The sequence below is a fragment of the Chrysochloris asiatica genome, unplaced genomic scaffold (genome assembly GCF_000296735.1).
Source record: "Chrysochloris asiatica unplaced genomic scaffold, ChrAsi1.0 scaffold00074, whole genome shotgun sequence".
Lineage (NCBI taxonomy): Eukaryota > Metazoa > Chordata > Mammalia > Afrosoricida > Chrysochloridae > Chrysochloris > Chrysochloris asiatica.
Genome location: NW_006408592.1, coordinates 482,089 through 510,003, shown reverse-complemented (window position 1 = coordinate 510,003; position 27,915 = coordinate 482,089). Strand labels below are relative to the sequence as shown.

Here is a 27,915-nt window from a genome sequence, read left to right as displayed (position 1 = left end):
TCACATAGCATGTAGTTGTTATTGTTAACTGTCATTGGGTTGGTTCTGACTCATAGTGACCCTGTATAGGGTTTCCAGAATGCTGCTGGTAGAATTGAACCTTCAACCTTGTGGCTTGCAGTCAAGTGCTTATCCTATGACATCACACCAAGATTTCTTGTGTTTAACACATGTAACTAACAGTGATAATTGTTGTTTACTACTGAGTTGATGCCGATTCATAGTGACCCTGTATAGGGTTTTTGAAGCTGTTAATGTTCAAGGGAACAGAAGCCTCATCTTTCTCTTGTGGATCGACTGGTAGATTCGAACTGTTGACCTTGGTGTTAGCAGCCCCACATGTATCATAAATAAAGATAAGATGTAACAAACCAATTTACAAAACAGATGGTCATAAGTACAATTCATTATAACTCAAATATGTAGCAAGACAGAAACTACTTCTATATAACATTTATTAGTGCTGCAACTATACAATTTTTAGGTGCAGCTCTTGAGTACCTGTTGTTGTTAGGTGCCGTCGAGTCGGTACAGACCCATATAATGTATGGTGGAACATTGAGCTGAATGGGTTATATAAAGTGATGTGACCTAGAGAGGAAATGGAAGCCAGCACCAACTACTGAGCTCTTTGATACCGTTGCCTTCAGCATCAATGACAGAGCACAGTTAGAGCAGTGTCCAAATACACTCAGATACCATGTGCAGAAGGGTACGTTCAAGTTTCTAAACTACAGCAAAACCCACGGATTCCAACCTTTGTAAAATAGAGACAGGTTCTAGAAAGAAAACAAAAATATTTTCCACTGACATGAGCAATAGGAACATGGTAAGACTGCACCCTATCAAAGGTGGGAAACCTGTAAGATTTAGGAAAGCAAGGCAGTCCAATCAAGGTCTGCCTCTCAGCTTTTACTCTAGTAAGTACTGGTTTCCACATGCTCGGTCCTTTATTGTGGCAGCAATGCAGTGACATTTTCTTGGTAAAACATGAACAAAAAAGTGACTAATGGAATTCATGGTTTTCTGGTCATAGCAACTCTATATGACAGAGTAGAAATGCCCCTAGGATTTCCTAGGCTGCGATCTTCATGAGAGAAGATCACCAGGTAATTTCTTTGGGTTTAAATCAACTGCCTGTTGATTAGCATCTGATCATGTCACCACCATGCCATCAGAGATCCTGGATTAGTGGTTGTTGCTGTTGTTAAGCGTCGAGTTGATTCCGACTCATATTGACCCTGTATAGGGTTTTTGAGGTGTAACCCCGACCTTGCTGTTAGCAGTCTAGTGCTTATCTTACAGTGCCATAGCTGGATTAGAGCTTGTTGTTGTGAAGTGTCATCAAGTTGGTTCCAACTCATAGTGACCCTGTATAGGGTTTCCGAGGAGCAGCTGGTGGGTTTGAACTGCTAATTGTGGTTAGCAGCACAGTGTTGATCTTATAGCACCACACCAAGGGACCAAGATTAGTGGGTGTTGTTGTTAACTGCCGTCAAGTCGATTCTGACTCATAACGACCCTGTATAGGGTTTCCAAGGAGTGGCTGGTGAGCTTGAACCATCAACCTTGCCAGGCAAATGGCTTTGCAGTTTGGCACATTAACCCACAGTGCCACACCAGGACTCCCTAGGATTAGCAGTAAGTATGTGAAAATCTTATTTACAGAAGACCTTTACTGAGAAGTTTTGAAGCTGTTCTGTAGAGCATCAAGTGAAAGAGTGTTTTCTTTAAGGAAAACTCCCTACTTTCGTAGATCAAACTTGGTGACTTGTGTGTGTGTGTAGGTGGGTTTTTTTGTTTGTTTGTTTTGTTTTTCTGCTGTAGTGTTATGTGGCAATATATTTGTGTGTGCATGCTAGTTATGATTGTTTTGTTAAGTGCTGTCGAGTCAGTTCTGACTCACAGTGGCCCTGTATAGGGCCCTGTATAGGGTTTCTGAGGGGCAGCTGCTGGGGTTGAAATGCTGACCTTGTGGCTCACAGTCCAGTGTTGATCCTGTGGTGTTATGCCAGTAGTTAACTAATGTTTGCTTAATTAAATGGTCCAATTTAAAATATTTAAAACTTTCTCTCCTATAGCACATCACCATGGAATGTTATGAGAAGGAAAATTGCAGCTATGGTTCATTTATGCAGTTACTATTGCTATAGCAACTCATTCAGTTTTAAGATCTTTTTTTCAGCCAAAGTGTTCAATAAAGTTTAGGATAAAGGTGTGTTAGTATCTAAAATATGCATTTTAATTGGTCATTAGAAATGTATGTTTATGATTGACCTTAAAGTCAACACTGATGAAATGTATGATGAAATATACATGCTAAAAGATTTTATCACCTATTATAATTTGTATTGCATTATCTAAGAATAGTGAAATTCATTGCAAGCAGCAAAAAGTTTTCCATAAGTTCTGGATTCAGTGAGATATCTTAATTTTATATTATTTCTAAAAGGTGTCATATAGTTCTCTTAATTATAACATTAACAACTTAAATCTTTTATTAATAATACTTATTAATAGAGAGTTCTTGGGTGGTGAAATGGTGAAGCCCTTGACTACTAATGGAAAGGTTGGCAGATCCAGATCACCCAGTTGTTGTTGTTGTTAAGTGCTGCTGAGTCAATTTTGACCCATAGCAACCCTGTATAGGGTTTCCAAAGAGCAGCTGGTGAGCTTGAACCATTGACCTTGCAGTTCAAAGACTTTGCAGTCTGACTCATTCGTCTTACAGCGCCACACCAGAACTTCAGCTCACCCAGTAGGTACCTTGAAAGTCAAAACTGACGATCTGATTCTGAAAGTTCAGAGCTTTGAAAAGTATGGAACAGTTTTACACTGCACACATGGGATCACTATGAGTTGGTACTAACTCAGCAGTAACTACCAGCAACAACATTACTAATGTAATTGTTGTTGTTAAGTGCCGTTGAGTCAATTCTGACTCATAGTGACCCTGTAGAGGATTTCCACGGAGCGGCTGGTAAGCCTGAACCACTAACCTTACTGTTAACACTGACTCTGCAGTCCAATTCATTAACCTACAATGCCATGCCAGGACATACATAATAACATGATATTTATAAATTTACCTCCTGCCACTTAGTCAATTCTGACTCATTGTTTGTTACATGCCATTGATTCAGCCTCATAGGGACCCCATATAGAGTTTCCAAGGAGAGACTGGTGGGTTTGAACCAACGACCTTGTTTACCATACAGTATGATACCAGGACTCCAGTGACCCTACATAGGGTTGCTGAGACTGTAAATCTTCAGGGGAGCAGAAAGTTTCCATTTTTTCCCAAGGAGCAAGTGATGGTTTGGAACGACCAACCTTGTAGTTAGCAGCCCTACACCTCCCGGCGCCACCAAGGCTCCTTGTTGTTGTTGGTAAGTGCTGCCCAGTCAATTCCGACTCAGCGACTCTGTATAGGGTTTCCAGGGCTACTTACAGTATATTAAATTAGGTATGATCCTTTGTCTCACATTAAATAATCTGTAGATGAATAGTAATTTTGAGTTTCACTGACTTTTGTGAACCTCACAGTCAGCAGTTCAAAACTACCAGCTGTTCCACAGGAGAGAGATGAGGCTTTCTGCTCCCGTAAAGATTTACAGCCTTGGAAATCTGGTACAGAATCGCTATGAATCAGGACCGACTCTATGGCACATAACATCAACAATAACAACAACTTTGAGTAATAAACTATCCTAAAACTTACTGACTTTAAAAAAGAAAAAGTTTTATTTCCTAATGATTCTGTGGTTCAGCAATTTGGTCTGGACTTGAGTAGGTAGGCAGTTCTTCTCTGCTGGTCTCTCTTAGGATCTCTAATAGAGCCATAGTCACCCGGTGCCTTTATTAAGGCTACATGGTCTTACATGTTGATCTAGTTGACTGAGCTTCTTTCTTTCTCCCTGCTCTTTCATCCTCAAGTTGTATAGCTCAGAATTCTTTATGTAGTGTTCTCAAAGTTCTAAGAGGTCAAAGTGGAGACCTAGGCTTGGAAATTACACAGTGTTACTTTTGTATCATTTTATTGGTCAGCTTCATTTATGAGGTTAGGATGAGAGAAAAACTATTCCTTGTTGCTCAATGGAAGCAGCTCAGATTACATATCCTCTTGTAATTTGAGCAAAAGAGAAAACTCACAAGAGGTATGTATGTATACAGGGATGGGAAAATTTATTGTTGCCCACTTTATAAACAATATATCACTCTTGCCATTTTTTTTTTTTCCAAGGCTTCCAACTATAATTTCATTTTTGTTTTTTTGCTTCTCTCTAGCATCTTCTCTCTTCCCTTTTCCTTCCATGAATTTGCTGCTGTTGTTATTGTTAGGTGGTGTTGAGTTGGTTCCGACTCATAGAGACCCATCATAGGGTTTCTGAAGTTGTAAATTTCTACAGGAGAAGAAATCCTTATCTTCTGAGGATGAAAGCAGAGAATATCAGAAAGATGTTTACCTATGCTTTATTGACTATGCAAAGGTTTTCGATTGTGTGTATCATGACAAGCTATGGACAACATTTAGAAGTATGAGTATTCCAGAACACTTAATTGTACTTCTGAGAAATCTGTACCTGGACCAAGAAGGACATTATGCTTGGTAAAGTTGGAGGGCCATTGAAAAAGAGGAAGAGCCACTATGTGATGGCTGTACCAGTGGCAGCGGCAATGGGATCAAAGGTAACAACAGGTGTGAGGTTGGCGCAGCACCATGCATTGTTTCTTCTGTTTTGCACAGGGTCACTATGAGCTGGAGACAACTTGACAGCACCTAACAACAGCTTTTATAAGCTAGTTTACAGTGGCCTTTATTATACAGTCTTCATGCATTTTTAAATAGCTGTTTTGTTCTTGTTGTTAAGTGCCATTGAATCAGTTCTGACTGATAGTGACCCTGTACAGGGTTTCCAAGGAGCAGCTGGTGAGCTTCAACCACTTACCTTGTGGTTCAAACCTACTTTGTAATCCTGCGCATTAGCCCACGGCGCTACACCAGGACTCCTTGAAGTTAACACAATTGCTTGTATAAATCAGTTTGCAAAAAAAAGGGCAAAATTGAGATTCTCTTTTAAAGTAAGCTCATTTGATCTAATAATGTAGTTTAGACCTTGATAAATATTGATTTTTTTATAGTGGTGAAGTTGGTGTGCCATGGAATTGGTTCCGATTCACAGAGACCTTGTATAGGGTTTCTGAGGCTGTAAATCTTTATGGGAGCAGAAAGCCTAATCTTTCTCTTGCAGTAGAGAAGTTAGTCACATGAAAATAGTGCAGAACATAGCAGTTTACATGTTCTTTGAAATTAAATATATATATATAATTTGTAATGTAAGTAAAAGATAAAATATTGAGGCAGTCATCAGTTTCATACACATATATGAGGGGCTTCAAAACTTTCATGGAAAAATTCCACTATCTATTAATTCCATTTTTTTGTATGAACTTTTTCATGTGTCCTCATATATACTGCAATGAAATAATAAGGTAATAATTTTGTGTTTAAACTTAGTTGATATGAATAAACTATACTGATTTTGTTTTGTTGTTTAATGGCATAACATTCCAAAATGAAAGTCAAGTGTTACCATACTATTCTAAATGATAGGACTTGTCTTCTACTTTCTTGTGTTATTTGTTGTTGTTGTTGTCAAGTGTCGTCATGTTATACTCCTTATTTAAATACTCAGTGTATCTAATTGAAGAGTTTTCTTTTTTGCTAAGGTGGGCCTCAATGCATTTAAGGTATAGACGCTAATGAAATTTTTGAAGTAGAATAGCGACCAATATTTTAATGTTTAGTTTTCATTAAAAGCTAGTTGTTTTTTCCTTGTTCCTTTTTATAAGATGAAATCATGCTTCTACAAATGCCAGTTTATACTTTGGCTCCTAACTTAATTAAGATTAAGGAATGTGTGGATAGGATAGCTCAGGAACGGAGACAATGTGCACTAGGAACCACCTGCTTCCCTTAGGGGCATTTTCTATTAAAATATTAACCAGTCTGCTTGCTTCTTGTTATAAACAGAATTTCCATGTGAAAAATTTGGCCAACATATACACATGCCCCATTTTTCCCATTCCCTATATTTAATACACTAAAATGGTTACATTTAGAAATGCTCTTTAGAACTTGGTGACTTCCACCCCTCATTAGTCTGGTTTATTATTGCTAATTAAATTTTTAAGTTCCAGAAGACCAAGTCATATCTGTTTCAAAGTGCTTAAACTTTTGGGTGTTGTGAGAGTTTATTTTGGAGCACATTGCTTAATTCCATTCCTCAGTATCTTTCTTGAATGACAATATTGAGTTGTTCTGCTCTACTGAAATACCGCTTGTTCATCTCAGGCTAACTTCTTGGGTGGAGACAAGATTGGTATTTAGACATGACATTTTAAAAATATCCCAGTGACAGTTTTCTGTATACTGTGATTTGTAGAAATCTTTTTCAAAAAGGCTTTAGTTTTCTAAACTATAGACAAAAAAAAAGCAAGAAAAAGAAAAAAATCCAAAAATAGAGAAAGAACAAAGCTTATACTTCAGTAAAATGAGTTTTGTATTTCTAACTACGAAATCTATGTCCAATTACCTGGATTCTCAAGGTACTAATTTAGGATCTTACCTTAAGTCAGTATGCATTAATTTTATTGGTAGTATTTGAAAAATAAAAATTAACATGAATGCCTTTATAAAAGCAATTTGGAAGAATTAAGTTCAGTCTCTGCAGCTCTGCTAATTGTTACTATAAAAGACTGTGGAAACATTAAGAATGATATTGTGAGAAAGTTTAACAATGTTTGTGGAATTCATCCCATGTATTTTAATATCATCTGAAGGAAAAAAAAAATAAAGTAAAAACAAAAATTCTTTTCTCTTTTGTGACAATTGTTACTGCAGTAGATTATGAGGTTGTGAACATAATTGAGACCCTAAAGTACCATGTGAAGATCACATTTGCCATCCTCAAACCTACTAGTCTCTTTGCTACTGGCATTTTGTAAAAGCAGGTAACATACAAAAAGAGAGATAAAAAAGTTCTCCAAGTTCAGACTGTACTTAGATCTGCAGATACATTATTTTCTTTCTTTAGAATGTTTAGGGAATACTTTTGGTAGGAGGATTCCACAGAGAGTTGTGCATATAAAACTTTTTACTTAGTATTAATATTTCTGTTATTAGTATTTTTATTTTTACTCATGCTAACATCAGCAATATAAGAGCAATGTGCTTTTTAGGTTTTGTGTTAAGTTTGTACAAACCTTCCCAGATATTAATATGTGCCTAAAATTAGAGTTTTCAATTTCAGATAGAGACAATCGGCTTCCTTCCAAAAACTGCTATTCATAAATCTCATTCATACAAGGTTCCCACCACATGTAACTAGAATATAAAGCAGAAGAGAGCTTTCTATGTTAGAGGTAGCCCTTCTTCTTCTTTGGCCTCTTTCTTCCCCTTAATTATTTTTGAATATAGATTTAAGAACTGTTCTTTTATAAAATCGCTTTTATAACTGTATGCAATTTTTATTTTGTTTATTATTAGTAATTTTTACTGTTGGAACAAGACTTCATAAGCATTTAAGTTTTTTTCATTGTACTAAGTCCCTTGTATAATGAACAAAGTTGACTTTGAATTTTTAAAAATATCATTAGTGGCTTTTTATTCTTTTAGCACTTTTACAAAATGTTAAAATACTTTTTTTAGGTGTTTTGATGGCTCATTCATTTTAATATCATTATGTATGTTAATGATAAACTAGATGTCAAGTCTATCTTGGTAAAAATTACAAACCCACTGAATTCTAATTGATTCTAACTCAGCAGATGCTGCAGTTGCTGTGAGTCAGTCCTGTCTTTTAGTGACCCTGAATGGGGTTTTCAGGAGTACTGGTGTGGTGCTGCAGGATAATGTGCTGGTCCGCAAGATTGGTTTGAACTGCAAGGTAGGCAGTGCTACACTCACCAGCCATTCCTTGGAAACCCTATTCTGACTCTTGTTATGAGTCAGAATCGACTTGATGGTACTTAAGAACAACAACAATTGGGGTTTCTGAGGCTGTAAATCTTTGCAGGAACAGAAAGCTTCATCTTTCTGACTTATAGCGGCTGGTGGATTTGAACTGCTGACCTTGCATTTACCAGCCCTATGTGTAACCCGCAATGTTACCAGGGCCCCTGGTAACAGAAGGAAAAAAGCAAATAAATTAGCAGAAGGAAAAAAAGCAAATAAAATTAAGTTTGGTGGTACTGTAGGTTAGGTGTTAGACTGTAAATGACAAGGTGAGTGGTTCCAAAACCACCAACCATTCTGCAGGAGAAAGATGAGGCTGTCTACTCCTGTAAAGATTTAATCTCGGAAACTCTACTGAAATTTACATGCCAACCAATAAAGCCAGTGATGATGAAATTGAAGAATTCTGCCAACTACAGTCTGAAATTGATCAAACATGCAACCAGGATGTATTGATAATTACTGATGATTGGAATGCAAAGGTTGGAAACAAATATCATCAGTCCTTAAAATATATGGCCTTGGTGATGGAAATGATGCTGGAGAATTTTACAAGACCAATGATTTATTTATTCCTTGCAAATACCTTTTCTTAAACAACATAAAAGAACATCGTACACATGGGCCTCACCAGATGACATACATAGAAATCAAGTTGACTACATCTGTGGGAAGAGAGGGTGGAAAAGCTCCATATCATCAGACAACTAAGGCCAGGAGCAGGCTATGGAACAGACCATCAATTGCTCATTCAGGCTGAAGCTGAAGAATATTAAAACAAGCCCACGACAGCCAAAATTTGACCTTGAACATATCCCACCTGAATTTAGAGATCATCTGAAGAACAGATTTGATACATTAGACTGAAGACTAGAAGAATTGCAGGATGATATCAAGAATATCATGCAGAAGGAAAGCAAAAGGTCATTAAGAAGATAAGAACAAAGGAAAAGTCCAAAATGGATGTCAGAAGAGAGACTCTGAATCTTGCTCTCCAGTGTAGAGATGCAAAAGCAAATGGAAGAAATGAGGAGGAAGTAAAAGAGCTGAAAAGAAAATTTCAAAGGGCAGCTTGAGAGGACAAAGTCAAGTATTATAATGAAATGTGCAAAGACCTGGGGTTAGAAAAATCAAAAGGGAAGGACACAGTCATTACTTCTCAAACTAGAAGAACTAGAGAAAAAAATTCAGGGCTTGACTTTCAATACTGAAGGATTTTATGGGTAAAATATTGAACGATGCAGAAAGCATCAAAAGAAGATGGAAGGAATACACAGCGTGACTATGCCTAAAAGACATTGATTGGGCACTGTTTCGCTCTTTTATGAATAAAGTCACTATGAATTATAATAAACTTGTTGATGTCACCTAACAGCAACAACATGAGTCGGAATTGACCCAGTGTCAGTTGGTGGGTGACACCACAGAATTGAAAACATTTGATTTGTTGTTTTTCATAGTGTGATAAGTCTGAGAATGTTGAAAGGAAAAGTCTTTTCTGTAGATTCAGTGTAAAAGATTATATCATTGGAAAGCCTAGACTGAGTTCAGAAGCTTTTCCACAATTCTTTTGATTCATTAATAAAAGATACGCATTTAGGACCTTGTCTTCCTGAAGAAATGCTAGTCAGTGCAAACTGAGTGGTATTATTAATAAAGTATTCTGTCAGGACCTTCCTGCCTAATGGCAGTCAGTGGGAACTCCTGAGTATGCAGAAAGGAATCTGCAGCTGGATGTAAATGATGAGAATCAAGCCAGATATATAAGGAATACCATACTTAATCAAGGAAGGATTTTCTCTGAATGAGTTCTGGAATGAGCAGATGCCAAGGCACTGGCAGATGGCTTGAGTGTGGGCACAGGACACAACCATTTGGATGAGCTAAGTGACATTCCATTATACTAATACATGAGCAAAGAACCCAGATGCTGTATTTAAAACAACAGCAGTAAAGAGATTATATATCTTTATACCTATTTTTGATGGTCGTTTCTTGGTGGATAATGAATTGGGATTGAGTTGGTTCTCTGGACACCTAAAAAATGTGGAACTAAGCTGGAGGGCAGCTGTTGGTATTTTATCCACAGCACAGTGTTAGTGAAGTAGCTAGTAAGTGCTGTTGTTTTGGCCAATTTAGATAGGACTGCAATTATAATCTTCATGCTAATGGTCTTTCTTATCTTTATTGAATGATAAAATTCTTCTGAATTGCCATGCTGGTAAAGTAATTTCAAACTTATATTTATTTTTATAATGCTTCTGAGGGAAAAACCATGTCATCCTATATCTGGTCCTCATTCTTTTTGGAAGTTAATGAGAATCCCACCCTTTGGATGAAATTAACTAAGGATTTCTACAAATTGTCAATAACAATGATGCTTCATTTCTGTGACCCATCTACTTTGCCCTGCTGAAAGCACAATATTTTCTCAGCTTTAGCTTTGCTGTGAGTTCCTATAGCACCTTCCTCCTCCTCTGTCTGTTGAATGATATGTGAGGTATTTTCTTTTTCTGAATTGAAAAAGCCAACAAGGTTGACTGACAGGTTAAGAATGGCCTCTTCTTTAGTTATGTAAACAAACTGGAAAACTGGCTGGAGCTGTTTACCCTTTCTTCTCACATCATACATGAGAAAGTGAGGTTTTCCATTTTTCTTTTGCAATATTTAGTAATTTAGAAATTATAAAAAGTGTATTTCTTAACTGTTTCTTTTCTGAAAAGAAGATGCTATCAAAGTTGTTTTTATGGAACTTAACACCTTGGCTTTTTGTAAATTTGGCTCATTATGTAAATCGTCAACTCTGTGACACAAATACTGTGTTATAATGTGTTATTTTATCTACTGTACATGAAACATAGCAGATTTTTCATACTGAAATTGAGTGAACTTTATAAAAGCTGTAATTCTTCAATGGGAACTTTGAAGAAATCTGGTAAAAAGCCATGGCCGTCCGTGGATTTAACTATCTTTGTGTCTCTAAACCTCCTTTCTGAAATGAAGATAGTAGTTCCTATATTGCATGGTTGTTAGATGACTTATGTCAGGCATTTAATGTGACATATAACATTTGTTGTTGTTGTTGTTATGTGCCATCAAGTTGGTTCCGACTCATAGCGACCCTGCACAGGGTTCCGAGGCTGTAAATCTTTACGGGAGCAGAAAGCCTCATCTTTCTCCCGCGGAACAGCTGGTAGTTTCGAACTGCTGACCTTGAGGTTAGCAGCCTGCTTCGTAACCACTACACTACCAGAACTCCTTTCAGGAAACAGAGTAGCCATTAAATCAACAGTCCTGGTTTGAATCTTTTCAGCCACTTTAAAGTTCTGTAATGTTAGATAAATAACTTAACTCCTAAATTTAGTTGTGTCATCTTTAAAATGGGAGTGATGAAAACCTACTCTTCAAGAGCTGCTGTGAGAAATAAAGATAACATTTTAAAACTATTGTGCAACAATGTCTACATAGTGCTGGCTCTTAACAAATAGTATTTTATAATTGTTATTTTATTTTCAGTTTTTTTTCCTGTCCTCTACATTTTTAATTCCTTATTGTTTATTTTCATTAACTTTCTATCTTTAAGCTCTCACATGGATCCTTTTGGCTCCTTTCCTTCCCTTTTCAAATTTATATCCTTTTCATGTTTATTTTTAATTGTATTTTTACTGACTTTTAATAATTAGTTGTTATTGTTGTTGTTAAGTGCTGTTGAGTTGATTCTGACCCATAGCGACCCTGTATAGGGTTTCTGCAGAGCAGCTGGTGAGCTTGAACTTCCAACCTTGTAGTTCAAATGGCTTTGTAGTTTGGTGCATTAACCCACAGCGCCACACCATGATTCCTTAATAATTGTTTAGGTGGCCATAAAGATAGAGATGTGTGGGATAGAAAAGAAGCAGTTGACTTTTTTGGTGATGTTTAAATATGGTTAAATATGGATCATTGACTCACAGTAAACTACAATTTGTCCCCATGATAATATAGATTTGGGCGAAGTGCTGCTGGGTGTTGGTTGATAATTTCTAGTCGGTCTCTCTGTAATCTTTGCTATGTATACTTTCAATGAGTGCTTTGTTCAGTTAATGAATTCATGTCTAGATTTTACTTGGCCATTAAGTTTTCTTTTCATTAAATTTTAAGTAGAGTGGGTTTTTCTATATGTAAACCTGTATCCGTAGTCCTTCAGTCAGCTAGTTGTTTAAACTGCTCATTTTAAAACAAATCGGCCAGCAGAATTGAAATTTTGTTGTATTAAGGAGTGTCACTTTTAGGTTGTATTAGTTATTGAGTGCTGAAAATTTTTAAGAATTTATGCTTTAAATGGTTTAATTTTTATGGAAGACAAGATACAGTTTTGAGCTACTTAACCATAAAAGGGCAAGATATCATATAGACTTTACCTCCCAGCCACTGTCTGACATTGCTATTTCTACAACTGGAAAATGTCAAGATTAATATGTTTCCAAACTGTTGACCTGGAGCTATAAATCAAGAAAGGGGAACTGTGTAAGGGAGAGGTTGGGTCCAGGCTTCTAGCATATTTCATGTAATTTGTCACACTGAATTCAGTGAAAACATGATTTTTTTTGGCCTGCTATATTCATAAATTCTGGGATTTGTCTCCTGATATACTAATGATAGTTTGCTTTGTATTAATTTTTATGTACACTGAGAAAACTAGACTCATGGAATTAGAATTTTGGAGTGCTGAAGGATGTTAGAAATTAATGTTAATTCTATGTACAAAAGACTTCAAGAGTGGAAGTGATTTGCTCAAATTTACAGTCTTAATCTGGAAATTCAAAACTCCTTTCTTAGTCCTAATCTGGCCATTGTGACCCTAAATTCCTCATAAGGTTTTGGTATTTTCCTATATTTGTTTTTTCATGATGTGCAACCTTAAAAAATAAGTAAAGCTGCAAATCCAAAATCAAGAAACTGATTAAAAAGTTGTTGTTGTTGTTAAGTGCCATCAAGTTGGTACCGTGCCATCAAGTTGGTACTGACCCATCGAGTCGGTACCGACTCATAACGACCTTATGCACAGCAGAACAAAACACTGCCTGATCTTGGGCCAGCCTCACAATTGTTGCCACACTTGAGTCCATTGATGCTGCTACTTGGCCAGTCCATCTCATTGGGGGGGGTCTTCCTCTTTTTCTCTGACCCTATACCTTACCAAACATGATTAAAAAGATATACTATATATTATTTTTGATGGATAGTTTGACTTTAGAAAGCTTTTTACAATTATAAAGCAATACAAAGCTATTGAATTTGTGAACAGCCTCTGCTTGAAATTACACATTAGCTCAAACAAATTAGTATTATGATAGTGATTGTTGTTGTTTTGTTAGCTGTTGTTGAGTCGGTACTGATCCATAGCAACCCTGTATCGGGTTTTTGAAGAGCAGCTTGTGGGTTTGAACCAAAGAACTGTGGTTCATAGTACAGTGCTTGTCCTGTAACACCACACCAGGAGTCCATGATAATGATTGTTGCTATTGCGAAATGCCATCTAGTCAGTTCAGATTCATATTGACACTGTATAGGGTTTCCGAATAGGGACTGGTGAGTTTGGACCACCAACCTTGCAGTTCAAACTGACCTTGTGTGTGGTCCAGTGCTTATCATACAGCGGTACACTAGGACTCCATAGGATAATGATTGTTGTTGTTGTTAAGTGCCTTTGAGTTGATTCCGACCCCTAGTGACCCTTTATAGGATTTCCAAGGAGCAGCTGGTGAGCTTGAACCACCGACCTTGCAGTTCAGATGACTGCAGTCTGACACATTAGCCCACAATGCCACACCAGGACTCTATGATAATGATAGGTTGTACATATTTTTACTTGAATTGCTTTTGTTGAGTTGGTTCCGAATCATAACAACCCTGTATAAGGTTTCCAAGGAGTGGCTGGTGAACTTGAACCACTAACATTGTGATTCAAACTGACTTTGACACACTTGAATACACACTTACCACTTACTTCTCCACTAAGTTATGTCTCCATGAAGCATGCAAGTCTGTTTTCAGAACACTTGAAGGTGGTTGTTGTTCTTAGGTGCCATCGAGTCAGTACTGACTCATGGTGACCCTATGTACAGCAGAATGAAACACTGCCCAGTCCTGGGCCAACACACAATTGTTGCTATGCTTGAGCCCATTGATGCTACCACTTTGTCAATCCATCTTGCCGGGGGGGGTCTTCCTCTTTTTCTCTGAACCTCCAGCGATTGGTCCCTCCTGACAATATGTCCAAAGTATGAGAGACGAGAGACGAAGTTTGGCCATCCTGGCCTCCAAGGAAAACACTGGTTGCACTTCTTCCACCATAGATCTATTTGTTCTTTGGCAGCCCATGGCACTTTCAATATTCTCCTCCAACACCATAACTCAAAAGCATCAATTCTATGGTCTTCCTTATTTACTGTTCAGCTTTCGCATGCATATGAGCTTATTGAAAATACCATGACTTGGGTCAGGTGCATTTTAGTCCTCAAGCTGACATCTTTGCTTTTCAACACTTTAAAAAGGTCTTGTGCAACAGATTTGCCCAATACAATACATCATCTGATTTCTTGACTGCTGCTTCCATGAGTGTTAATATTTGATCCAAGAAGAATGAAGTCCTTGACAACTTCAGTCTTTTCTCTGTTAATAAGAGTTTTGTCTATTGGTCCAGTGGTAAGGATTTTTGTTTTCTTTACATTGAGATGCAATCCGTACCGAAGGCTGTGCTCTTTGATCTTCATCAGTAAATACTTTAAGTCCTCTTCACTTTCAGCAAACAAGGTTGTATCATCTGCATATCGCAGGTTGTCAATGAGTCTTCCTCTAATCCTGATGCCACGTTTTTCTTCATATAACCCAGTTTATTGGATGATTTGTTCAGCATACAGGTTGAATAAGTATGGTGAAAGAATACAACCCTGTTGCACACCTTAATTTTAAACAGTGTTCCCATGGTCTGTTGATCCATGTCCAGATTCCTCATAAATACAATTAAATGCTTGTTTAGTAGAGTTTCAATTTTAGCTTTTTTTAAATTTAAATTTTACTGATTTTTTTTATTCTTTCTTAACTTTTTTTTATTTTGAATTGAGTGAAGGTTTACAGTTTGCATTTAACAAACCATAAACTTAGTCTCATTTAATTAATTGTAACTCCCTCATCAACTATCTCACTTCCTTCCTGTGATTCTTATTCCCATTCCATCCTCCTTCTCAGCTTTTCTGAACTTTGTCCTTTGGTAAATGCTATTCTTTTTATCATGAATGTTTGACCATCCCATGGTGAGCATACTTTACTAGTGTTGTCTCCCCTGTATACTTAGCTACCACTTGGCTGAAAATCGAGGGATTGCTGGGTCTTCTATATTTGTACTTCCAAGTTTTTGAGAGAACACCAGCCCGTTTTCCACAGTAGTTGCACAATTTTACAGTTCCACCAGCAGTTTATAGTCCTACCAGGGTCTTAGTCTTTTCGAACCCTTGCCAGCATTTGTTGTTTTCTGGTTGTTTTTTTTTTTTTTTCCTTCAAACTTAGCTTTTAATGCTGGGGTGTAAAGTTTAGCCTTTCCCCCCACCCAAAGTTAATGAATGGGAGCAGTATTTAGTTCTTGAAAGATGATTACTGTAAATAGAAACTAACAGGATCAGAATTCTTATGTAATGTATAAAGATGCTGTCCATGTATAGTGTTACTGAAGCAAAGACTCTGCTCTCTGCAACTTTGTGTATAAGCTTTGGTTGTTGTTGTTGTTAAGTATCATGCGACCCTGTGTAGGGTTTCTGAGGACTAGCTGGTGGGTTAGAATTGTGACCTTGTGGTTCTCAGTCCAGTGCTGATCCTACAGCACCACACCAGGAGTCCTACGCTTTGATAGAGACATAGAAAGTTATAGACAAAGGTATTAGAAAAGCATGGCTAAAATGCCTCAAATAATTAAAGTAGGTATATAATTAGATGCTTGGTGAGATGTTTTGGTGTAGGGTGAAGCATAAATACTGTTGTAGCATATTGTATTGCAGTGATGTTTTAATATGCCTGCAATTCTGTCAGACTGAGATCCCCTCCAAGTGCAACAAGAATCAAATATTAAGTAGTTTTGTCTTCCTAACTTGCTGGTAATATGGCAAGTGTTGAGTGAATGAATGAATGAATGAATGAATGAGGATGAGAGAGACTGTGCTGCCTGACCATTAAATTTCAGTTCAAGACTATGCAAGCTTGTGATAATCTGGAGCTTACCTCTATATATTTCTCATTTTGACTTCATAGTCTCCACGTGCTAGTAATCCATAGATACCAGTCACATGGCTAAAATATGAGTGAAGTATAGGTGGGGTCAGAGGAAAAGTTTTGTTTATTGTCCAGAGAAGAGAGATGAGGGTTGAGCATCTATTTGAATAATGGAAGGAAGAGGGCTTGATGAGTGTGAAGGCTAGGCATTAAAGACCTCCTTGTTGTGTTGGGACACATCCAGAAGCATTAGTTAAAGGCACTGTAATCAGAGACAAAAAACATTGAACTGAGTTTGTTAAAGAAAAGCAGAAGAGCTCAGTGGAAGGAAGTAGTTAAAGCTACTATCTCTTTAGGTCTTCAATAGACTTTTTACTCAACACTTGCCATATTACCAGCAAGTCACTCCCATGAGTTTTAGCCATTTTGTGGGTTAAATGGTTAAAACAGCTTTATCAAGTCATAGCCACATCAAGCCACTTTTATTTTATTTCTGTTTAATTCAAGAATTCAAAAACATTTTAAAATATATTTTTGGGATATTGTTTCTTTGTAGTTTCTTGAGAGGCATAGTTTACGTATAATTCTGTATGACATAGTGTTGACAGCAACAGTACAGTTTTCATTATTAATATTATTATTTTCAATAGTATACCTTTTCCTGAAAGTTTTGTAAGCTCTATAGCAGGAAGCAATGCATTGTAAATCTGTCACTTTATGAAAAATCATTCCAGATAGAACAGTATTTTTCAGTTGCATGAACTTTGCTTTCATATTACTTGTACTTTCTGTACTGTCTTGGCTTTAAATGCTCTTTGGTTTAGTACATTATGGGATTTACTTTATATGATTTAATTTAACCACCATCTTTGTGTGTGTGTGTGTGTGTAAATTAGTTAATAATGAAATTAACTCCATGTTTTCATATACACATATCCATTTTTTTTAAAAGTGCTTTCTAAAAGACCAGCAATCCAACCAAAACTAGGCAAAGAATATGAAAATGTTGTCAAATCAATAGACCCCAAAATAAGGTGTATAAAGGGTTCAGTTTCATTCATAAGAGGAATGCGGCTACAGTGGTGGTGGTGGTGATGTGCCGTGGAGTCGGTTCCGACTCATAGTGACCCTGTACAGGGTTTCCAAGGCTGTAAATTTTTACGGGAGCAGAAAGCCTCATCTTTCTCCTGCGGAGCAGCTGGTAGTTTTGAAATGCTGACCTTGAGGTTAGCAGCCCGATTCATAACCGCTACGCAACCAGAGCTCTTTGCAACTACAATAGAGGATATATATTTTTTATACAATAAATTAGCCTGTTAGGATAAAGCTGTTTGATAATACATCGTTTTTGTGATTACAGGGAAATAACTAGTGTAAAGAAGTAGCTAGTTTAATATACTGATGGTGGGATGTATTTTGCTGGTAAGTGTCATCTAGTCAATTCCGACTCATAACCACCCTGTATAGGGTTTCTGAGAAGTGGCTGGTGGGTTTGAACCACTGACCTTGTAGTTCAAACTGACCTTGCAGTCCAGTGCTTAACCTACAGCACTACACCAGTTCTCCAGGATATATGCTGATACAATACAGCCTTATTAGAGGATTGTTGGACAGTATTTATCAAAATTAAAGCCTTGTGTGTTCCTTTATGCAGCGAGTCCAGTTCTAAGAATTTGCTTGAGAGATATGAATGTATGTTATAAAGTATCCTTTAATATTGAGAAGTATTTATTGCATACTGTAGTGGCAAAAGACTGGAAATGCTAAGTATTTATTTTTAAGATATTATTTAAATACAAGGAGTTCTGGCAGTGTAGTGGTTACGAGTTGGCCTGTTAACCTCAAATCAGCGGTTTGAAATTACCAGCTGTTCCACAGGAGAAATAATGGCTTTCTACTCCCTTAAGGATTTACAGCCTCGGAAACCCTATGGGTTGCTATGCATTGGAACCAACTCCACTGCACATAACAACCAACAACAGTTTAAATGCATGTCAGCAGTTTTGCATATGTGTAGGCCACATATGTTGTTTAAGTGCCATGGACCTTGTTATGTCTCATAGCGACTGTATGGGTTTCTGAAGAGCAGCTGGTGGGTTTGAACAGCTGACCTTGTGTTTAGCAGTCCAGGGCTTATCCTACAGCATCACACCAGGACTCTAGACATGCACATGTGCTCTCTCTCTCTCTCTCTCTCTCTCTCTCTCTCTCTCACACACACACACACACTCACACAGACACACGCATACAGAGTCCTGGTGTGGTACAGTAGGGTAGCACTGGACCGAAAGTTTGATTGAACCACAAGGTCGGCAATTCAAATGCGCCAGCTGCTTCTCCAAAACCCTATACAGGAGTTCTTGATGAATCAGAACCAACTCGATCGACAGCACTTAGCAACAACGAATATATATTTATATAATTAAAAGGTGAAGTGGTAAACATTGTCTTTGTTAGGCATGTATCTATGTTAAAATGTATATACACAATTTTATACAGACAGAAGGACTGGAATGGAAGGAAACTTGCTTTGCATTGTTTTTATCATGATATTTGAATTTTTTATTTTATTTTATTTTTTGTCATATATGCAGTGCTTTTTTGTGGCAGATTTGTAAAGATACAGTTCACATACCTTAAGAGTCAGCAAAGTATACAATTTACATTTAGGTGTCCTTTTCCAAGGTTGTGCAACCATCACCACAATCTAATTTTAGACCCTTTTATTGCCCTAAAAAGGAATCTTCTACTCCACTACCAATATAAACACCCCCCCATCCCTGCCCCCAATACCTCACCCAGCTCTAGGCCGCTATTAGTCTACTTTCTGTCCATAGATTTGAATATTCTGGGCTTTTCATATAAATGGCATCATACAACAGGTTTATAACTGGCATTTTTCACTCACTGTAAGGTTTTTGGAGTCCATTCGTGCTGTAGCATGATACTATTTTTTCTTTTTTTACTTCAAATATTTATTTATGTAAATAAAACAAAACAGGTACAACTCAACCTTTTTTTTTTTTAATAAAAAAATTATTTTGTTGTTGAAAGTATACACAACAAAACACGAGCAATATACCAATCCAACCATTTCTACATGTACAGTTTAGTGACATTCTTTGAGTGTTGTAGCCATTCTTAACCTCTTTCTCTGAGTTGCTCTCATTGCTACATTAACATGAACTCATTGGACCCCCAGGTTCCTGTCAAATTTTTAGAGTTGCTGTTGTTACATTGGTCTCATATAGGTAGTTCATATCTAAATGAGATCAGTGGCCATTCAACCGTGAATGCACCTGAATTCATTTGGTCTCAGAAGCTAAGCAGAGGTGGGCCTGCTTAGTACTTGGATGGGAGACCGCATGGGAAGATGGTGTGCTGTAAGCTTTTGGAGTCCTGGTGTGGTGTTGTGGGTTAATGTGCTGGACTGCAAAGTCAGTTTGAACAGCAAAGTTGGCAGTTCAAGCTCACCAGTCATTCCTTGGAAAACCTATACACGGTCACTATGGGTCAGAACTGACTCTACCGCACTCAACAGCAACAACAAAAGAGCATAATGCTTAAATCAGACATATTTTACCAGTTAAGCCAGATGATCCTTTGGTTTTAAGAAAACTTCAGGAGACATTTTTGGTTTAAGATTTAAATACTATCTTAAGGCAGTAGTTTCAAGGGTTAATAATACAGCCCCCATGGCTCCAGGAAATCTGGAATTCTTGAGAATTTGAAATTCTGTTCTTCATTTTTACAATTTAAATGTTTAATAATGGTAGCCAAGCACTGTTCATTTCTTCTGCTCTCAGGGCAGAGAATGCAGTTGTTGAAGGAGTTAACCAGCCATACGTTTCATATCCTTGGTCTGTTCTTGACGCTGCTTCATTCTCTATTGCTCTGGGCGAATGGAGACCATTTGCCTTGCCTTGGATGGTGCTTGCAATCTTGTAAGACTCCAGATACTATGCAACAAACTAGGGAGGTCAAACAGAAGTACTAGATAGATGTATTATCGGGTCAATTAGCTGGGATGCCATGATACCATGGCCCTTAACTTCTAAACCATAAAGTATGTGGGTATGACCTGTGGCAAAGAGAAAATATCCTTTAGTATTCAGTGGAAGGTTTACATTTATTTGGAAAAGTACTTTGTTAAAATCATAATGATTAATAAACTAGAACAATTAATTTAAAAAATTAAAAACCTTACATAGCTAAAAATGCAATTATCTTTTAGCATCATGAAATAACATAATATTAAACATATTTTATATTGTTTCCATCTTTTTCAGTAAGTTCCAAAGCCCTTCTAATGGTTTTCATTGATCTTGTCTTTCTGATTTATCTCTCATGTCATCAGTGTCTCTGCTAACCTGTCTCTGATTCCTTGACCACTTTGTATGAAATACCCGTGCCCACATTTCTGCATTTCTCTTTCCTTACTCTTCCTTATTTTACTCCAGAACTACCTGCCCTGTCGGACACACTACGGTTCTTTTACTTTTTTCTCTCCTAAGAAGATAAGTCCCGTGAGGGCAAGGACTGCTCATTTTGATATTCTGCTCTAAGTATTGGCTCTTTGCCTCAAACATACTCATTTTCCAATAAATGTGTGCTGAATGAATTGATCGCTTGTACTTGGATAGCCCTTTGAGTCCCCTTTTGTACAGATTTTCACCTATACAAAGCAGACTCCAAATGCAGGAATGATTTGAAAGATTTCAAAACGACTGCATTTTTAAACCAAAACAAAACAAAACTTGTTACCATCAGATTGATTCCTGTTCTTCGCACCCGCATGAGTTATAGAGTAGAACTTTTAGAAATGTTTCTTTAGAGAAGGTGAAGAATGTGGAAAAGATTTGTGGGGCATTTCTAAGAGAGCTGTCAGTGGGATCTGCAAGAGGATGACATTCACTAATATCAGAAAAGCTAATCAAACAATTAAATTGAACATTTAGGAAGGATGTCATTGTCCAAACCAGATAGAATGTTAGGGAAATAAAGATTGAATATATGATCTGGGCCTTTGCTGGTAAATTGTAGCCAGAAACAAACTCACTTGGAAATTAACTTATAAATGATTCATCAATAATGACAAATTAGTCTATAGCCTTTTGTGTAAGTAATGTTTCCCAAAACAGTTACATGAACCGTAAGCATCATGGGTAGGTTATTATTTTTTTTAATTTATGGAACAAAAAGAGGAGGGAAGACTAGGGCAAGGGGAGAAAGGGAAAGTGGGGGAGAAACAGGGTGTGAAAGAGGAAAAGAAGGAGAGATATAGACAAGGAGAACTTTGTGCTTTTTAGAGAAAGAGAGTCATTTATATAAAACACTTAATGGTAATTGTTACTCTTCCTTTTATTGGTTGGTATGTTTAAAGGCATGTAAGTTATTCAGGTAATATTTATAATGCTTTTTCATAGGCTAAGATGGCAAAGTAGTTAACTTGATCTTTAATTGCAAAATTCATTCCTCAAGTTGACTAGAAATGATTTGTGTTTAGCAAGACACTATTTTCCATTACTGTTTTCATTGTTCCTTGTCCTCAGCTTCTTGCATTGCTGTTGCTTTGTCATTTGTGAATGATTTGATGCCATTGCCAAGCCTTGTGCTTAACTTGCACTGTTGTTAGCATGTTAGCATACATTTTAAGACTTCTGGTTTGGTCTTTAAAACAATTTTACCTAGATTCATTTTGTTGGTATATGCCACGCTGGAGAATATCCAACCCTTGAGCCGTATAATGTCAGCAAAATCAATTGTTATGGTCCTGCCAAGGCAACTACAGTTCCACTAATCACAATGTTGTTGTTGTTATGTGCTGTCAAGTCAGTTCCCACTCATAGTGACTCCGTCATATAGGGTTTCTAAGGGGAGGCTGCTGAGCTTGTACTGCCTACCTTGTGGTTCAAACTGACCTTGCAGTCCAGTGAAATTAACCCACAGCACCTCATTAATTAAATGTTTGACCAAAGATGTTGTTGTGAAGTGCTGTAGAGTTGGTTCTGACCCATAATGCCCTTATATAGGGTTTCCAAGGAGTGGTTAGTGAGCTTGAACCATTGACCATGTGGATCAAACTGACTTTTGAAATTCAGTGCATTAATTAACAGTGCCACACTAGGACTCCAGAACTCTAAAGATAGCAGGCTATTTTTCAAATTGATAATTTTGTATGGCCTCCAAATGATGTTATTTATATATTTTGGCAGAAGAAAGGTTCTCTACCCCTAGTAAACCTCAGATCAGGACTAAGATTCTGAATTCCTAACATTCAGAATGAATATTTTCTTGTTGCTGAGTGCCACTGAATGGTTCCAACTCATAGCCACCATGTGAGAGGTTTCTAAGGAGCAGCTGGTGGATTTGAACTGTGACCTTGTGTCCAGTACTTATCCACGAGTAAGATGTATTTGAAGAAAGCTTCTTTAATCCAGACTTTTTTGTGTGTTCTTATGCCTGCTTTCAGAAAAAATAAAAAATAAAAAAAATATTATAGCTAGTTTGCTTCTAACAAGCAATGTTATAGATTTAAGAATTTTTCTTATTGATTAGAATTGTTAAATAACTAGACTGTGTTTTATATTTTTAGCATATCTGTTCATCCTGATATAATAGCTAGTAAGCTTTATGAGGACTCCTGGTGTGGTACTGTAGCATCAGCACTGGATTGGGAACCACAAGGTTGGCGATTCAAACCCATCAGTTGTTTCTTGAAAACCCTATACAGAGTTGCTATGAGTTGGAACCAAATCGACAGCACTTAATAACAACAGGTTTTATTTGAAATGCTGTTAAGTACTACGAAGTCGGTTTTCACTCACAGCAACCTTGTATAGGGTTTTCAAGGAGCATCTGGTGGGTTTGAATTACTGACAATGTGGTTAGCTTACAGCGCCACACCAGCATTCCCTTTGAAAAGTAGAGCATGTGGTTTGTGTATGACTAGTTTTGTACATTCTCTTACTGATTCAGATAAGATTTAATAGTGGGTATTTTGATTTTATAAGCTATACAGATGATGCCAGTGTTCTTTTACAAGTAATGTGTTTTTTTCCTCGTTCTAGGTCCTTTTGTTTTGCATCACAGCTGCCATGTACATGTTCTTTTTCAGGTATGTTCTGTTCTGCCTATATATTTTAGTAACTAAATAGTGTTCCTTTGTGATTTTTTTAATCAATAAGGAGAGTAAACTATTCCCCAAAGAATTCTCCCTCATAAGTGGCATGAGTTGTGTTTTCACGAATGGTCAGAGATAAATCACTAGTCCTTAGTGAGTAGAAAAAGAGAATGAGAAGGAAGGAAGATTTGTTTTTTCAGTTTGTAACCACAGTAGTGTGGGGGGATAGGATTTTTAATTAAAGGGACACTCCATTTCTTCATAAATTTCATTTTTTCCTCATTCCTGTTATACTCGTTTAGATAGAATCTTTCTCAGTTTTTCTGGATATATGCAGAATTCAATCACAGAAGAAGTACAAGCCCTTTACAATTTGTACTTAATTGATAGAGGCATTCATGGATTGTTAATAAGGTAGATTTGACCAATATATCTATCTTTAAAAAAATTTTCTTATCCTGAATAAGACAGTGCAACCATACAAGAATTTTTGTCATTAAATTGATAGAGCTTCATAACAAATATTTGATAAAATAATATTTTCAAATTTTTGTGACTGTATGACAACATAATATAGATAGACAAAATGATGGTAGTCTGAAGGAACATCCATCTAACTGTTAAAAGGAGGAACAAGTATAAATATTAAGTGTTGTTGTTTTTATGTGCCGTGGAGTCGGTTCCGACTCATAGCAACCCTGTACAGGGTTTCCGAGGCTGTAAATGTTTACGGGAGCAGAAAGACTCATCTTTCTCCCGTGGAACAGCTGTTTTGAACTGTAGTTTTGAACTGCTGACCCTGAGGTTAGCAGCCCAATTCGTAACCACTAAGCTGTCAGAGCTCCTTATTAACAGTATGGGGGATGTGATATACAGAGGACTGGTAATGAGATGTATAGTATTTTATGTCAGTCATTGTAGTTTTAAATGCCGTCAAGTTGGTTTTGACTCATTGCCACTCTGTATAGGGTTTCTGAGGAGTGGCTGGTGGATTTGAACTGCTAACCTTGCTGTTCAAATCGACAGTGCAGTTGAATGTTTATCCTATAGCGCACCACAGCAGGACTCCTAGTGAATGAAAAGTCACTGCAGGTGTTTGGTGTTGTTACTGTTGTTGTTAAGTGCTGTCGAGTTGATTCCAACCTACAGCGACCCTGTATAGGGTTTCCATGGAGCAGCTGGTGAGCTTGAACCACTGACCTTGCAGTTCATATCTTTGTGAAATTGTCTGGTCTATCCATCATTCTTAATATATCTTCATATATATCATGAGGTGCTGGTGTGGCGCTGTAGAATAAGCACTAGACTGCTAACCACAAAGTCTGTGGTTCAAACCCACCACATGCTCCTAGGAAACCCCAGGTCACTATGAGTCAGCACAGATTCAGGGCACTTAACAACAACAATGTACATCCTAATACTCCTTTCCTTTATTTAAATAGCTTACTATGGGGCAGAGGAGTCAGGAGCAATAGCCATTTCATTTCATCTTTCTGAAAATGTCATAGTTGTATTAAAATATACTATTAGGACAAATTGGGAAAAAGTTCACATGGTTTATCTTTATGTTTTGTCTGGTTTGAAGATAAAGCATACTAACTAGGGAAATGGGATCATAAAAATTAAGAAACATATCTTTCATTGACATGCACAGTAAAAAAATACAATACTAACTAAATTTTATTTTTTTTACAATTCCAACAGAAAAGATTTTTAAATGAAACATTCCTTCCCAATGTAGCATTTTAACAGTGTATCTGATTGGCATTTCTTAGTTGCCCGAAGATTTTGACGTTTAAAATGTAAATTATGTGTTGAATATACTGATAATGCCCAATTTGTAACATGGGTCTAGGAAATTATATTTTGAAACTGCTGCCATCAACCTAGTATTTTTGGTGTAGAAAAAAAAAATTAGCTCTATAAATACGTATTTTGGTGCAGAGCTACAGAACCTTTTCCTGTTTCAGTCACAAAGTCTGGTTTGAAAACAACAGCTTTAAAATACTTTCCAGAAGGCTCAATACAAGGTTTAAGTGCCAAGATAAACAGTTTTAATTTTCTGAGGAAAGAGGTTGTTTTTCTCTCTAAAGAAGCATTATCACCAAATTCTTAGTGTTCTTGGCAGAAGTTAATTTGAATAACTCAACAAAAGAGGGTTGGTTAATGTTAAATAAAGCCATTTATAAAGTGCGACAACCAAACTAAGCAATGCAATTTGTCTGCCTGAACTGCAGAATGTGTTGGCATAAACAAACGATCTTGTACATAGCACTTGAAAAGTCAAGTCCAATTTCACTACAGTATTTTATGCTTACAGTAAGTTCAATATATTGCAGATTTGAAGGCATATTTAATCCATTCATTTATACATAGAATTAGAAATGAAATTGCATAAAATTGGATAATTTACTATCTAATGATAGAGTGCCCTCAATTTAATTTATGTAAACCTCCTTTGAGACGGGGTTAAGGCAAAAATGGTATGAGTCATCTCGTATTTGTATCCTAACTTGTAAATTGGGAAAAAAATGAGACCCATTTCCAATAAAGAAAATAGTTGTGTATATAACTTTGCTTTACTTTTTTATTAAAAGCAGTAGCTTAAGTAGTTCTGTGAGAATTTTCGTAAAAAAACTTTCTGCTGCTTTGTTTTCAGGACAATGAAAGTGGTATTTTAGGTGGTTTTCCAAATGTAACTGTTTTGTTTGCTATTTTTACGGTTGTCAGGATTCAAGAAGTGAATGACCCAAATGTTAGCAGATCTCTTGTATATAAAAATTTATTACCATTGCTGATGTCTCATCAAATCGAATATTCATAGGCAAGATAAACAATAAATCATAATAGATTGCCAGTAAAAGTGACAACTCTTTGAAATAGTTTTAATACTTTATTTCTTGACAATGTTAGTACTAGTTAATTAATCTTAATCATTATTGTTAGTGAAAGTTTTATTTTATTTTATTTTTGTTTTCTTAGTGGAAGTTTTTGAGTAAAAGAGTGCCTAGTAAATGTTTGAAAGAATGATGTTGTTGTTAGGTGCCAACGAGTCAGTACTGACTCATCGTGACCCTGTGCACAACAGAATGAAACACTGCCCGGTCCTGGGCCAGCCTCATAATTGTTGCCACACTTGAGCCCATTGATGCTGCCATTTTGCCAATCCATCTTGCTGGGGGTCTTCCTCTTTTTCTCTGACCCTCCACCTTAACAAACATGATATTCTTCTACAGTGATTGGTCCCGTCTGACAATATGTCCAAAGTATGAGAGATGAAGTTTGGCCATCTTGGCCTCCAAGGAGTACTCTGGCTGCATTTCTTCTAGTACAGATCTGTTTGTTCTTTGGGAGCCCATGGCACTTTCAATATTCTCCTTCAGCACCATAACCCAAAAGCATGACTTCTTCTACACTCTTTCTTATTCACTGTTCATTTTTAGTATGTATATGAGGTTATTGAAAATACAATGGCTTGGGTCAGGCACACCTTAGTCCTCAAGTTGACATCTTTCCTCTTCAACACTTTAAGAAGGTCTTGTGCAGCAGATTTGCCTAATGCAATACATCAGTTGATTTTTTGACTGCTGCTTCCATGAGTGTTGATAGTTGATTCAAGTCCTTGACAACTTCAATCTTTTCTCCATTGATAAGAATGTTGTTTTTTGGTCCAGTGGTGAGGATTTTTGTTTTCTTTACATTGCGATGCAATCCATACTGAAGGCTGTGGTCTTTGATCTTCATCAGTGAGTATTTTAAGTACTTTTCACTTTCAGAAAGCAAGGTTCTATCATCTGCATATCGCAGGTTGAATGAACAATACTGAGTTAAAAATAATTTATGATTACAACTAAAATCTTTAGCTTTTCAGAAACTTCATTGGCTTAGTGAAAAACATAAATGGATTTTAGGAGGCCTATGTTGGTAAGTCCACCACTTGTTTGTCAGTTTGTTGTACCGTGGTGGCTTGTGAGTTGCTGTGATTCTGGAAGCTATGCCATGGTTATTTTAAATACCAGCAGGGTCACCCATGGTAGACAGGTTTCAGATGAGCTTCCAGACAAAGACAGACTAGGAGGAAGGAGAGACGAATTACTTCCAAATATTTAGTCACTGAAAACCTTATGAATAGCAGAGAAACACTTTCAAATATTGTGTCAGAAAATAAGGCCCTCAGGTTTGAAGTCACTAAAAATGCGACTGGGGAATAGCTGCCTCCTCAAAGTAGAGTTGACCATGATGATGCGAATGGAGTAAAATCCATGGGAGTAAAGCGCTTTAGACCTTCATTTGTTGATGGGGCACAACTCAAAATGAAGAGAGCTGTAAACATCCACTAATAATCAAGACATGGAATGTACAAAGTATGAATCTAGGAAAGTTGGAAATTGTCAGAAATGAAATGGAACACATAAACATTGATATCTTAGGTATTTAGTGAGCTGAAATGGACTGGTATTGGCTATTTAGAATCTGACAACCACATGGTTTACTATGCAGGGAATGACAAATTGAAGAGGAATGGTGTTGC

The 27,915-nt window shown here is 36.9% G+C and overlaps 1 protein-coding gene across 2 annotated transcripts in view; it reads left to right on the top strand.

The window, feature by feature from the left end:
- Positions 1 to 27,915, top strand: part of TMEM135 (transmembrane protein 135) — a 282,194-nt gene that overhangs the window by 149,372 nt on the left and 104,907 nt on the right. For both annotated transcript variants that reach the window (XM_006864950.1, XM_006864949.1), the window contains one exon: positions 23,332 to 23,378. In XM_006864950.1, the coding sequence (XP_006865012.1) occupies positions 23,332 to 23,378 (47 nt within the window). The remainder of the gene's footprint in view (positions 1 to 23,331; positions 23,379 to 27,915) is intronic.